This window comes from Lutra lutra, chromosome 5 (assembly GCF_902655055.1).
Source record: "Lutra lutra chromosome 5, mLutLut1.2, whole genome shotgun sequence".
NCBI lineage: Eukaryota > Metazoa > Chordata > Mammalia > Carnivora > Mustelidae > Lutra > Lutra lutra.
The window spans coordinates 8069331-8084699 of record NC_062282.1 but is presented as its reverse complement, the minus strand read 5'-3'; the positions used below and the strand labels follow the sequence as shown (position 1 = coordinate 8084699).

Sequence of the window (15369 nt, the reverse complement as noted above, 5' to 3'; positions counted from 1 at the left end):
ATGGTCTGGTGCGGGCGTCTGGCCCGGGGGGGTGTCCCCTGCCCCGGGTCACTCTTGCCGTGCATAGACAGTGGGTGCTGGAGTACTGGGGGGGGGGGGGGGAGGTAAACCCTCCCCCCTGAACCAGGGAGCCAGCTCTCCAGTGGTCAGGATTAGGTATGCTGGCCCGGCAGGAAGGCCCCACGTTCAGAGTCTGCTCGAGCAGCAGGTGACTTCACAGCTGAAGGCAGCCCCAGCCAGTGCCCCCGCACCCTTGGGGCCTGGGTCCCAATCTCGGCTATTCCAGACTCTGGATCCTCTCCATCTCACAGAGACTGGCTTCTCTGGCCCGGGATTCTCATTACAGCATGTAAATAAATGTCCTGTGACCTGGGATCATGACCGGAGCCCAAGACAGACGCTTAATTTACCCGACTGAGCCACCCAGGTGCCCGTGTTCAGCTTTCAGAACCAGACTGTCCCCCACAACCTGCTGCTAGGATACCAGCACTCACTCCCAAGCCTGTAGGCTACTTGCTTTGCCAAACCACCAGCGCAGGCACAGAGAAGAAATAACCCAACAGCTTCCAGGCTGAGAGGCACCTCTGAACCTTCACTGAAGTCAGCGTAGACAAGTGACTTGTGATTCTGTTTATCTGACTGGTCCCATCAGGATTCCTCTCCCCCTGGTGGCTCGTAAGTAAATTTGATGATGATTCTCCAGAAAAACGGAATCTAGAGAACCATACGCGAGGCAAAATGGCATAGGGGAGGAGGGGCCCCCGGGGTCAGGCCACCCGGGTTCGACCCAGCTCTACTGCTCCCCAGCCAGGAGATGAGAGCAGCACAAGGCTAGCCCCGACTCTCAGAAAAAGGACTGGCCTGTGCTATGGCCTAGGTCACATCAGCCACTGACACTTTAGGTAGAGACACTGGTCTACCCGGGAATGGGAACCATGATGTCCTTCCTTCCACTCAACCCACTCTAACCTCCCCGAGTTCTGTCCCACTGGAGACCCTGGTGGGGCTCTGAATGGCTCTTCTGAGTTCCTGCAGGTGGCACCAGACCAGGGTCATGTGATTCCCTGGGGACCACAGGAAGTCTCATCCTACGCTCGCTGTGTGGCTCTGGGCTAAGAGCACTCAGGCCACCCTGCCATCTCGTGGTTTCCCACGGTCCTCTCCCACGGGTCTCTACAACTGTTGAGACACTAAAACATTTCACAGGATCGAGCCCACAGTCCACAACACCTGTGGCACAGGCTCAACATTTAAGCTGTTCATTGTACCTACAGATTGAAAAAAAAGACCCACTCGAACCCCCTCATCCAAGCAGCATCTGAATGACAGTCTGGAGTTTCCTGCGGAGGAAGGAGACAGCGCTGGGCTGGAGAGCCCGCTTTAATGGGATGAACACAGAAGCCCGTGAAACAGCACATCCGCTCGCATGAGTCTCTGAACAAGGAAAACTGCAGGTACCGAACAGCTTTCTATTTATTACAGTAGCATCCGCAGTGTCTGGGAAGGACACAGTAATAACTGCAGATGCGCCACGAGACACCCCTTTATTCCGCCACGGCGGGGGGCCTCACTGCATTGTAGTTTCCATTTTCCCCTCATTCTTCAGACTCTCCAGGCTTCCGGATGTCATCGATCTTCAAAATCATTCTCACCATTTGCGTCGCGAGAGAGATCTGTTGCTTTTTGCCAATCAACGTTTCTATAACATGCTGCTGCTTCATATCTGCAAATACACACACATTATCCCAAATCTATTTTACATTAATAACTTGTTCTCATTTACAGACTCATAATAAAACTTAAAAAAGTACAAATCTGGAAGAAGCCCCCAGTTCTAGTTACATTGTCAGAGGAACAAGATCTCGTTAGTCCCAAGGACCCTGTGGAACTTGAACCTGGGTGCCAGAAAGCTGCGGGTGGGGGGGGGGAACCTCTCTCCAATGACAAGCCCAAGTGCTGGGCGCCCACATAAAACTTTGCAGACACGTCTCACCCCACAAAGTAGTCACTGCTAACATAAATTAACAAGCCTGAAGTAAGTGAAAAATCAGACTATACCTGAAATGTAAAATAATTACAAGAAAGGCCTAAAAATTAAAAAGTCAACAGAACCAGGCATGCAAATTAAAAACAAATTTAATTATCTGTCTGACAAAGAGTCGCTACAGTTATTAAAACCTGCTGGCTGTGGACATGAAAACCACAGCACAGCTGTCGTTCCAAGTAAAAGCACAAATCCTCGGATTCCAGGCTTGGGAAAACGTGGAACTCTGGACACGGCCCCGCTAGCCCCAGAACTATGAGCACCACCATTCTAACAAGCTTCCACTAGCTCATGCTTGAAGCCTCAGCAGCGACCACACGTCACAGGAAAACACCCTGGAATGTGTGGACACATCCCCAGGATACTCGGAGAACACCAAGTCCACTGCAGAGCTGCTTCCCAGGACACCCAGAACCTACCTGACACACACCTGAGTAAAAGAGAAAGCTGGGAATGGTTTTTGTGAAACCAGAGACGGAAATGGGAACCACCTTTGGTATAAAAACAGCACATTATACTCTGGTTATTAAAATCAGTCCTCTGTTGCCAGGACCAGCAGTCTAACCAACTCCTAAGTGATCGAATAAAACTTTCTGAAACTCGGGACCTACTGCGCCTCTAAGTACTTGAGAAGACAGGGTAAGCTCACGCTGTGCACCACATGCCACGCAGTCAGCATGAGTCACTCGATTTCAACCCAACGCAGCCCCTCCGGGTCGGGCGGGCTCCTCACCGTTTGTGCCCTTGTGCAAACAGTCGATCCCCAGAGCGGGGTTCATCTCCTTCACTTGTCTGGCCCGGACTTCAGTCATCGTCTGGATGGGATTCATGCCGCTGTTTTCAGAAAGGGCCATGGGGATGACCTCCAGCGCGTCGGCGAACGCCCGCATGGCGTACTGCTCCAGCGTCGGGCACTGGAAGGGACGAGGATGCAGTGAGCAAGCTTGGCAATAAGAACAAAGGGGCCAACAATTTGGAAATGTAATTAAACCGCATACTTTGAAAACCTAACTCACGCAGAGCTCTACGAACAGGCACTCCTATTTTAATCTACCAGAATACGTAGCTGTCACTATGGAGGGAGAAAAGGGATACACGCGAGAGAAGTCTCACATCAGTTCTCCCTACTTTATTTTTAGTTACGCTGGTCAATTAACCTGGAGCTTTGATAACATTACAAGACTAGAGAGCGACTGTCAAGGCCGGAATGGCCGCAGGAGGCGGAGAATAGTGAGTTTTGGACACGAACACAGCAAGAATCACAGACCAGACACTGGTCACCCACGGCTACGACGCTCTGTTCGCGGCACCGCAACTGTCCCCGCCCGAGTCCAGAAGCCCTGCTCGGGCTCTACCTTGTCAGCCTCCTGGCTCACTGCCAGTGCACATGCGATCTCGGCAGCGCCCCCGCCGTACACCACGCGGTTGTCGCGGATGAGATTTCGGATGACACACAGAGCGTCGTGAAGGGATCGCTTGGCTTCCTCAATGATCTAGAGAAGAAGTTTTGCCTCAGTTACTGCTACCACAATGTGTCTAGAGCCAGCCACCCGGCCGTGTTTGCTGGGTACTGGAAGTCCTACCACCCCATTAAAACAGTCCAGGTTAAGAACAAATGGAGAGAACACGCTAGAATGTTCGTTACCGGATGGTTTCTACCTCTACCCTCCCTTTCCTCTCCGTAATGTAGCTAAAACCACACAGAGGCAGCCATAGACTCATTCTGAGACCCATGACCGAGGGAAGGGTCAGAAAATCCAAAACTGACCAAGAAAAGCTTCACCGTCTAAATAATCACAATGCAATAAATACCCCTTTTCGGAGAAGGGAGACATTACCGGGGTTTAGTTGGGTCCCCTTCTTTCACTTAAGCGACTCAGTGTGCCTTATAGATTAACAATGGAACAAGGTCTTTGATAATTTCATATCCTGCTAAGTCCTGATGATTTTATATCCTGGTATGCAATTGTATCTCAGTTAAACACCAGATAGGCAAAGCCAAACCGTATACCAGAAGCGGATGAAATGCAAGACAAAGAACTGGAGCCTCACCATCTTATTTCCTCCTCTGATGAAAATGGTCACCGCCCTGGAGTTCTTACACTGCTCGATGACCAGCATTTTGTCCTTAGTGGTCCCAAAGGAGATCTCTTTCACAAGCCCGGCAAAGCCCAGCTTCTCCGAGGTGAGCTCCGAGAACCGCGGCACGATGCGGCCTCCCGTCGCGATGGCGATCAGCTAGGCGGGGCGGGCCAGGAGGAGGAGAGAGATGACCTGGTGAGCACTGAACTTCTCCAATCAGACCACACGTGAGCCAAGCTCTATCTAGGCTATATCATGCATCCAAGTACTAACCCACACTCGCCCAGAAAGTCAAGGTCAACCCAAAAAACCGTGTCAATGAGCGTGGTTTGAAGGGCTGATGTCTTGGTCGGGCCCCATCACCCTGCACATACTCCCCAGAGCTCCTGGCCACGGTGAAGGCCAGAGGCCGTGTGCGTCCGGGCACAGACCACTTGTGGGGCGGCCGTCGGCGCGCGGCTGACACAGAAGTGGCTAAGACAGGGCTTCCTGCCTCAGAGAGCCAAGTGGGATGACAAATGGTGAGCATTTCTGAAAACCAAGGACACCAGAACTACCCAGCTCTGCTACTCTCGTAACAATTTATGTTTTTACAAATAAAAAAAGATTCCGGCACTTTTCTACCCCCCAAGCTCCCCTCCCTAATCTACAGAGCCTTGGCACAAGTGCTATCAAAGCAGCCCCAAGAACCCTCCTCCACTGTCGGTGGGCATGCAGGCTGGTGCAGCCACTCTGGAAAACAGCGTGGAGGTGCCTCAAAAAGTTGAAAATAGAGCTACCGTATGACCCAGCAACTGCACTACTGGGTATTTACCCTAAAGATACAAACGTAGTGATCCGAAGGGGCACGTGCACCTGAATGTTTATAGCAGCAATGTCTACAATAGCCAAACTATGGAAAGAACCTAGATGTCCATCTACAGACGAATGGATAAAGAAGATATGGTATATATACACAATGGAATACTATGCAGCCATCAAAAGTAATGAAATCCCGTATTTGCGACGACGTGGATGGAACTAGAGAGTATCATGCTTAGTGAAATAAGTCAATCGGAGAAAGACAACTGTCATATGATCTCCCTGATATGAGAAAGTGGAGATGCAACGTGGGGGGTTTTGGGGGTAGGAAGGGAGACAGACAAGCCATAAGAGACTCTTAATCTCACAAAACAAACTGAGGGTTGCTGGGGGTAGTGGGGTAGGGAGAGGGTGGCTGGGTTATGGACACTGGGGAGGGTATGTGCTATGGTGAGTGCTGTGAAGTGTGTAAACCTGGCGATTCACAGACCTGTACCCCTGGGGCTAATAATACATTATAATATGTTTACTTAAAAAAAAAAAAAAAAAAAAAAAGGGCAGCCCAAGACACTGGGGACCATGAGCTCAGTCCCTGCGTCCATAGGAGTCTGCACATGGCATGTCCTACCTCTATTTCGGGTCCTCCCACCCAGCGAACTGCAGGCAGGTTATTCTGAAGAAGTAGATGATTCGCTTCGTCATCGAAGCCCCACTGGCAAATAGCTAGGTTAGCTCCCGTTTCTTTAATCTGAGGGAAAAAAATGCCACAGTCATGTCAGTAGAAGTGTTCCCTGTGCTTGAAAAAAGATGGGATACACAGTGGGGTGTGCACTAAAACAAAGCACAGAAAAGAGAAGGAACACCCAAGCATCTACCTTCTGTCAGGCCCAAATTCCAAATGATGACCAGGTTATCAATGGGAATCACTGCAGTTTTTTTTTTTTTTAAAGATTTATTCGAGAGACGGAGAGTGTACAAGTGCACGTGTGGGGGAGGGGAGGATCCCAAGTGGACTCTGAGCGGAGTGCAGAGCCCGACACGGGGCTCGATCCCACGACCCTGAGATCACGACCTGGGCCAAATCAAGAGTTGAGTACTCAACTGACTGAGCCCTCCAGGCGCCCCTGGAATCACCTTAGTTTGTAAACGATGCTTTAAGAATCAGGAATTCATGCTGAAACCTATGGCTACAGGGAAATAAAACAAAGACGTGTCAACAAGGTTTGTGAGCACTGCCCCCGACCCGGGTGACAGCTGTCTTTCGCCAAGTTTCGTAAGGCAAGTTCACTCGCTGTGTATGTAAGAGAAACAGCATCTTCGAGACACCTTCTCCCCCTGTGCTTTTCTCACTCGAGTGCACCACCCTCTGCGGATTAACATACTACTTCAGGGGCGCACAGAGGTGATCCTGCCTCCCACCCCTGCAGATGGCTAAGCCATTTGTCCTGGGAAGGCAGCAGTGACCAGAACCGTCTGTGTATCCTGCCCTTGGTGGTCACCTGTGGTTAGGGCTAGGCCACGCTCACAGCACCCAAGCCTCCTGAATCTTCCATCACCAGCTCTCTGCTTCTAGTCCCTGACTCTCGAGAACTCAGTCTGTTAATAGCCCCCTCGTTCTTGTACTGCTTCTGCCATATTCCTGCTGCGAACAAACCCTGGCTGTCCCCTGAGATCCATCGGCCTCAGTATCGCTCCTCAAATGGCTGGTTTTCCCTCCCATGTGCTCAAAATAGAAGGGGGTCGTTCTTGGTCCCCACAACTAACGACAACATTCCTCTGTGACCAACTCTCTTTAGAACGTTAACCTCTAGTCCTGTCACATTCCTGGAAACCCGCACATGTACCAACATGATCCGTCCAACTCCCCTGGTCCTAGTTCCTGCCACCTTTGTGCCCAGTGCACCTTGGCTGGCCTTTCCACGGCAGTCCTGTAGCCCAGATAATGGGTCTTAATTTACAAACTCCTGACAGCATTCTTCCACCTCTCAGCCTTGCTGTTCCCTGTACATGCCAACCATGTTCCTACCTCAGGACCTCTGCACATGCTACCCACGCCCACTTTACCTCAGCCTGGAATGCTTTCCTCCCAGATATATAGCGCTCTCACTTTGGTCTCTGGCCACATGTCACCTCCTGAGAGAGGCTTTCTCTGACCAGTGTCCTTCGTAGAGCCCCTACTCACCTTCCCCTTCTGTGCCTCGAGAGCCAGAACTCTGCTTTATTCCCTGATATATCTCAGGCACCTACAACAGCGCCTGGCATATGGTAGGCAAAGATCACGTAAGAGCAGATGAATCCAGCTACTTCCATGAAGAAAGATATCATGATAGCTTCTAGGATGTCTGTCATGGTAAGTAACGTTCATGGGGTGCGGATGCTGTACACTCCCAAGGACAGGATTCTGAAGAGGAGCCAGTGTCAGGGTCATGCACACGTAAGACACTAACAGCCACAGAAGGGCTGGTTAAGGTGTTTATAGTACTCAGACTCATGTCAGCGAAGAGCAGGAATCGTTACTCACTACGCTCCAATGTAACTCCTTTTCCTCAGTAACTCTCCTCCCTCCCAGTCAGGGTCAGGTGCCTTGGACGCGTGCTAAGCTGTACTGAAGTCGTCCGGACCGTGCACGGACCAGCAAAGGCGTCCGGGAAGGCCGGCAGAGGACATGAAGAATGCGGCTCCGAGCCGGCCGGCAGCTCTTCCAGGCACTGCCCGCGCTACAGTGCTAAGACACGATCGGTTCACTCGCCTCCGTGAGCCTTTCCGTGCCCGGTGCCCTCGGATTTCCTCTCAGGGTGGACGTTCGTTACTTTTCTGATTCAGAACCGAAGGAGGGGGGGGCTCCCGCTGCCAACATGCAGGCTGTGGCCACACGGCGAGGGACCCAGGCTGTGTAGGCAAGCGCCCTGTGGCCTCCACCGTGGACCACCCACAGCTCGCCCAGCATGGCCCACGGGGGCCTGAATGCTACTGACGGCCACGGCCAGACCCACCTGCTGAATCATCTCCTCGAACTTCTCCTTCTCGTACTTCTGGAGGGCTTTGTAGTCCTCCACAGACGTCACGTCCAGCTTGTGCTTGGTCTTCGGCTTTGGCGGCTCGAACGGACATGTGAGGATGGCGATCTTGGCGTTCTCCACTTGCTGCGGGGACAGAGAAGCCCTGAGGGTGCAGGCGCGGGAGTGACAATGCCGCGGGGGGCCGAGGGGTGCGGACTTACTTTGGGCATCTGCGGGTGACTGAAATCTTTGTCCACGATCACGCCCTTGATCAGTTTCGTGTCCTCCAGCCTGCCGCCCACTTTGCCTTCCACTTTGATGAGCTCGAAGTCCACGTCCCGGCGCTGCATGTCGGCCACGGTGAGGACGGCGTTCACGGCGATCTCGGCCATCTGCCGGTGACAGCTGTTCACCCTGGGGGGGAGCCCAAGAAACTGTCCACATTCGCCAGCAATGACTGTAACCTAAGCCGGACACGTGACACAACGTGGTCTCTCAGGCACAGTTCATTAAACTAGTGACGTTTCAGAGGCTGTAGCCAGCAGTGCCACCAGAACCTGTGCTTTCGGAAGTCTGGGGCAGGGCTTCCTCCCCTAGACCCCACAGACCCCAGAGAAACCTGTAATAGGGACAGGGAAAGCCACGACATCCTGTCTGAATGAGGTGCTGCGCTTGGTAAGAAGCCAGAGCCTGACCCACCAGCTGCTACCCCTGCGGGAACTTCCGCCAACATCAGTTATGGACTCGGGGTGGGGCAGTAGCAGTATCTTTTTTGAAACCTTTAAAATATCAGAACAGAATGCTCAATAAATTTACTTTTGGTTCTGGAAAAACCGCATGGAAATTTAGTACCTGAACACAAAGCCTGAAATCTTGAGTCATTTTGAGAGAAACAGAACCATGAAGTCGTTTAAGCGTTTTTAGTATCCTAACTAGGGGGATCTACAGTATTTTGCGTTATACTGCATATATTTGGCCATTATTGGTTGTTTTGAACATCTCTGGTACTAAAGACTGATGTGTGCTGGACTTTATGAAGCCCTGCAGATAGAGGCAGGCCGGCTTATAAAGCCGTAAACACGAGATCCGTGCATTCTGGGTAAGGGTAACACCTGCCTTCCGGGAGGAAGACCGTGCTAGGCTTGGGGCCGAGGCACAGGCGCGACAGAGGCACCTAGCACAGCACTATGGTAGAAGCCTTTCCCTGGGGGGTAGAAGGAGCAACAACACTTTCTGTTGCACTCGCCCTGATATCTGAGTCAAGACTATAACTTCCTTTTCGCTGAAACTACCACATACACAAATTAGTAATTAAAACATTTCTCACTCTGATCTTGATTCAAAATAACCAATGTAATAAAGTAACTCAGGCCAGACTGTTATGCTACGTCATGGAAAGAACCAGTAAATCCCTATTATTGATTAAATGAGTGTGTTCCTTAGCTGAGGCTGTTTTGAGTCTCCGGGAGCAGGAATTGTGTCTCTGAGCCCCCAAGACACAGCAGCAGGCCTGGCAAACAGCAAGCATTCGGCAAACAATGAAAACACCCAAAGTGAGTCAATTTCGAGACTGTCCCTTCTTACTACATTAAGATTCTGAACCAGTAACTTGCTTGTTGAATAAATGAGAAGAGGAGCCCCTCCCCCTAAAGGGCTTTTTAAAAGCCATTTTAAAAGCAAAGAAATGGTGAGTATTTTGAAAACTAACACCGCCCAAGGAGGACCTATCCTGCTTAATTAAAGAGCATTGCTCACAAATACTGCAGACAGGATTTACCACCCAAGCCTGGAACTCCACTTTCCAGCTACAACAGACGCATGTGACTGTACCTGTATCACAAACGAAGCAAACCAAAGTAACAGAAACAGAACGCAGGACACGGAACGAGTACGAGGCTACCAGCGACCTCAGAAGGACGTCTTTAGCAATAAGCCCACACGTTTGGCTTCCGCTACAAGTGCCAACGGCAGCGCTCTACTGTAAACGTACACTTTGGAGCCCAGCGTGGTCTTGGCGGTCTGGATCAGGGGCTCAGTATCCTTCATGTCCACGAGGACACTATCGCTGATCTTGTCCAGGTGCTCGATAGCAATGCGGGCGGCCTGCTCGTAGCCGTCGGCGATCCTGATCGGGTGAATGCCGCGGTCCAGCAGCTGCTCAGCCTCCTCCAGCAGGGCGCCGGCCAGGACTGCGGACGGGACAGTGCACGACCAGTCAGGAAAACGCCAAAGCTTCTAGGATCGATACCGATTAGCTGCTAACCCTACAAGTAGGAAGGCTCTGGAATTAAAGTAAAAGTACCTTGGGGACAGAGGTATTTTAAGAGAGATTCTGGTTTTGATTTTAGGAAAGATCTACAGCTCTCCCCTTATAAATGGGCGTTGAGCTCTCGGTGATGGACAGAATGTAACTGAGAAACACAACCTAAAAACATTTTTGTAAGGACAAAAACCTCCTGTATTTCCTGGGTCAAGAATTTCTTTTTTTAGGATTTATTTATTTAAAGATTTTATTTGAGAGAGAGAAAGAAATCATGAGTAGCGGGGAGGAGTAGAAGGAGAAGTGAACTCCCCACCGAGCAGGGAGCCCGATGCGGGGCTCAATCTCAGGACCCTGGGATCATGACCCGAGCCGAAGGCAGACACGTAACTGACTGAGCCACCCAGGTGCCCCTGGATTTTTAAAGCAATCCTCGCACCCAACACGGGCGGCTAACTTACAACCCCGAGATCAAGATCAACACTCTACCAAGTGAGCCAGCCAAGCACCCCTCCCAGGCCAGGGATTTCTATTCTGTAGAATTTGTTAGTGATAAGACGATCTAAAAATTTATGCTTTATCCTCCCCACCACCTTCCCTCCCCCTTGTTTTATGGTCACAAAGAGGAAGAACACTGTTTGTTTTACTACTCCAACATTAACGCTCCAAGTACATCCATAATAGTGCTTCGTACCCAAAAAATATTTGTTGAATAAATGAATTCAAATCTCATCTGCAGAAAAGGTAACATTACAGCTATTTCCCTCTTCACCTTCCCCAACTTTTTAAGTATTTCAGACCATCAGGAGAAAATGCAAGAATAGGAAAATGAATAGTTTACTCACTAACACCATTCTGCCCCATCTCTCTACGGATATACACAAGTAATTCTGTTCAACTCTGTGACCGTTAGTTGGGAACATCACAACGTGTCACCCCTAAGTACTTGAGCATCGACTCCGGGTATAAGGGCATTCTCCCACAGCACTATAATGCAACTGCCACGCTCAGGAAAGTTAACGGGGTACTATTCTAAATGTGCATTCCACAAGCCCCACATAAATCCCAAACATCCCTCACAGTTAAACAAAACAAAAACAAAGAGAACAACAAAGCACCCACAGCCAATCACATGTTACGCATTCATCTGGGTGCCATTTCTCTCTGGCTCCCTTGATTTAGAACAGCTGTTTAATGCTGCGCCAACCCCTTCTTGTTTTTCCAGGAAAAGGACTCTTGGGCCTTGGATTTGAGCATGTCCTTCAACTTGGATTTGCACAACTGTCTCCTCACATCTGATTCACAGTAGGTATTTTTGGCAGGTATGTGCGATTTTAACTAATATGTCTGAAATGGGGTGTTAGAAAGGCTATGGTGCTTTCTTACCAACCACCCCCGTGGTCCCATCTCCGATTTCATCATCCTGGGATTTGGACAGCTCCACCATCAGCTTGGCAATCTGGTGATCGACATCCATCATGCTCAGAATGGTGGCGCCATCATTTGTGACCGTCACGTCGCCATCCTTGTCCACCATCATTTTATCAAGTCCTAGAAAGATGGCAATGTTTATAATGGCATTAGGGAAAAGAACAAAAACAAAATCTGTATGAAAATTATAAAGTTAGGCTTCTTGACTCAATCCCTATTTACAGAACTCATTCTAAAAATTTAACATACATGAAAGAGTATCTACATGCAGACAGTCTTAGGTTAGCAAACACAAAGCAGGACACGGGAAGCAATCTAAAGGGCTAAAGCCAGAGAAATGGGGGAAATAAGGAAGCGTCACTAAGTGTAGCATTAATCATCAAAAGGGACAACTACAATTTGGAAAATGCTAATGAAATGATGTGAAAAGGGAGAAAAAAAACCCTGATGTGAAACCATATGCACCTACGTTTATAAATACGTTGAAAGCCCGGAGCACACAGAACAAGTGTGTTAGCGTTGGGGACCCAGGATGCCCCCTGCTCCACGTCCCAACTTTATAAAAGGATTCTATCAACTGTCTGTAATTGATAGTATTTGTCAAAAAACACGGAATGATAGTCTCTTACCATTTGGTCCAAGTGATGTTCTCATGGTATTTGCTACAGCCTTTGCCGCCATGATATGAGACTAAAAAAATGAAATAAACAGAAAAAACAAATGTTCAAGTTAACTACAATTTTAAGTTAAAAGCATACAACTAATGATTATAAAATCTAATTATACATAGTTTCTACTCTCTAGAAGCTTCTGCATTTAAAAGTCAACACACAGGTGTAAGTGTGGTAACCTTCACCAACACCAGCTTGAGTAGACCATTCTTACGTAGAAGAACTGGAAGCTAGTGCTTTAACTCAGCACGTCTAGGAGGCAGGTTCTCCTACCTGCCCCATTTCACAGCCGAGAGCCTAGGCAGTCCGACCGGACAGGCCTTGCGAGACCATTCTGCCATGCTAACCTCACACAGAGAGTCCAGATGTCCCTGTGCAGCACCTTGAACTATCACATTACGGAGTACTGCAGAACCGTACCATTCTCTTCCACGGCTGAGCCAGTACATGGCCCATGTGAAAAGCCACCCTTGTCATGCGCCAAGATTATCCCTTTCCTGTTTGCACACATAATGTTTCCTTTGCTCCCAGTCTTGCTGTCGCCTCTGGATCCAGAGGACCCTACAGAAGTCCAGGGTCTCTCATCTTACTTCCGATCCTTTAGTCATCCAACATCCAGCCAACCCATCCATCTTTCTCAAACATGTTATTTGCTAGTCTGCAAACCTTAAATGACGTCCTAGTACTTCAACACTGAAGTCTGAAAGCTTCACCGTTTCCTCCAATGCCCTTCACAACCTGAGAGCTAGTTCCTCTTCTGGTGACAATGGTCCACTCTTATTCCCCACATATGCCCTCTGACCCTTGAAACTGTACAGTGCATAGAAGGCACTCTGCGCATCAAAACTCTGACCAACTTTCAAAGAAGTTCAAACGCACACGTTCTGTGAAGCCCTCCTGGCTCACTCCATCAGACAGGTAAGAAAAGTCAAACTTCACAGATCTGTGAAAATCCAGGTCGTCATTAAAATACACATTGACAGGGGCACTTGGGTGGCTCAGGGGGTTAAGCCTCTGCCTTTGGCTCAGGTCATGGTCTCAGAGTCCTGGGATGGAGCAGAGAGAGAGAGAGATCACAAGTAGGCAGAGACAGGGGGAAGCTAGTTTCCCGCTGAGCAGAGCAATGAGAGGCTCGATCCCAGTACCTTGGGATCACGACCTGAGCCGAAGGCGGAGGCTTAACACACTGAGCCACCCAGGCACCCCAGGTAAGCAGTTCGTAAGCGGGGATGGTTTTGTCCCTGGGCAGACATCTGGCAATGCCTGCAGACACCCTGAGTCGTAACAAATGGGGTGGGGGCTGCTACTGGCATGGACTGAGTGCCGCTCAAGAAAGAAGGATCCGGCCGCCCAAATATTAACAATGCCAATGCTGACAACTCTGGCTTTAGACCACTGGCTTTGGCGTCAGCCAGAGGTGAGCTTGAATCATAGCCCCATTCTTCAATGCTAAGCTGCACCACCTCCCTGAACCATGGCCCCTTCTGAAGTGACCCCATGTAACCCTCATCCTCAACCTGAGGGAGGTGTACTACCCCCACTGAGAAACGAGGTTCCGAGACATTGTGCACCAGTCCGTGAGAACTGTACGGCTTCTTCACTTGTTTAAGATACAAAGACACCACGTGAACAGAGACACCTCAGACCGGGTGACGCGATCTCACTTTAATAACCCCTAAAGAAGTCTGCGTCCTCTCAAAGCTTCCGCTGCATTTTTTGTCAACGTCTGCGTTCAGACGACTTTCTCACCTGCACTCCTGCCCTTGGTTTAATTCCTCTGGTCCTTCCTGTTCCCTTTCCTCCACCAGACCCCACTTCCTACAGTACAGTTCTACCTGAACTGTGGTTCTGTGGAAAACCCCCTTACTGGCTCCCCTCCCTTCGAGGATTAACATCTCAACTGTGAGGCATTCAGGCTTCCACGTTGGGGGAAATGCTGTCAACTTACACGAGACTGGGCTCCACCGAAACCACGCTGCTCTGTCCCTCTACAATGCGTCGCGCTTTCCTGTCCAGCCTTTTGCCTTTGCTGTCCCCTCTCCCCCAAATGCTACCTCTGTCCCATTCAAAACAGTGGCCCACCCACCCTCCGCCTTTCATCCACATCCACAAGGGTGATGCTAGTCACACGCTGCCTCGTATTCCTTGCACGATGGTCACGGGGGTGCATCTTCCACCCGGCGTGGTATTTTCTTACTTAAGGGCACACGCGTTTCGTTTTTACGACACCACATCCAGCATCACGCCATGCAGAAAGGCGCTGAGAAATAAAATACTTTGTAGACGACGACGCCTCTAAGAAGTGACAAAAAGGGAGCCCCATCCTTTGGGGGCTGTTGCTTCTCCCCTGGCCAGGTGAGCAGAGAACACCCTCCCTGCGCCTTCCCGACGAAAACGCGATGCGAAGGTCCAGACCGGACAGTCGACCGAGGCGCGCTCAGTCCAGGCACCGAGCTGCCCCACCCAACGCAGAAGGGCGCCAGCGGCTCCGCCCCAACCCCCAAACTGGGATTAAAGGCTTCTACGCTGGCCTCGCCCCAGCTCAAGGAGCGGGGTGCAGGGCCGGAGCGGAGACCGAGTTCCCCAACCCTCCCCGGGAGCACATGGCGGAACCGCTCCTGGGCTGGCGCAGAGCCACCGGCTCAGGCCGCCTCCCCTTAAGACACCGCCCGCGTCCGTCCCGCTACCTTGAGAGCCTCAAGTCCCATAAGACGAGACTTGCGATCCTGATCCTTGATGATGAGGAAAGGGCGCCCATATTCATCGAAGGCGAGGGTCCCGACCGACGCCATGGTGCAGCAGAGGTGGTTAGCTTCCCCCAACCGGCGGCGACCGCTCCGGAACTGAGCACACGCCTTCCGCTCGCGGGAGGGCGCTAACGATGCGCGCATGCGCAATCCGGGCCGCCTGAGACTTCTTTTTCACCCGAGACCACTTTGACGCCAGACAGTACCTTCTGGAATCAGAGGCCTTAGGAAACTTCAATCATCCAGGAAGCGTGGGGGGGTTCGAAGACACGGGCGGGAAATTAAAACCCACAAGCCGGGAGTAGATGAAACTCATTTGCCAGAGCTGTACAAT

General features: G+C 50.6%; 1 protein-coding gene across 1 annotated transcript; it reads right to left on the bottom strand.

Annotated features, from left to right (window-relative positions):
* Window positions 1–1455: 1455 nt before the first annotated feature.
* Window positions 1456–15145, bottom strand: CCT5 (chaperonin containing TCP1 subunit 5). Its single transcript, XM_047729010.1, has 11 exons — window positions 14976–15145; window positions 12247–12307; window positions 11573–11737; window positions 9917–10115; window positions 8148–8340; window positions 7921–8070; window positions 5556–5675; window positions 4097–4282; window positions 3400–3537; window positions 2778–2958; window positions 1456–1723 (listed from the first exon to the last, which is right to left on the bottom strand). The coding sequence occupies exons 1-11, from the start codon at window positions 15078–15080 to the stop codon at window positions 1596–1598; spliced, it is 1626 nt and encodes a 541-aa protein (XP_047584966.1). The 5' UTR covers window positions 15081–15145; the 3' UTR covers window positions 1456–1595.
* Between the last annotated feature and the right edge of the window lie 224 nt (window positions 15146–15369).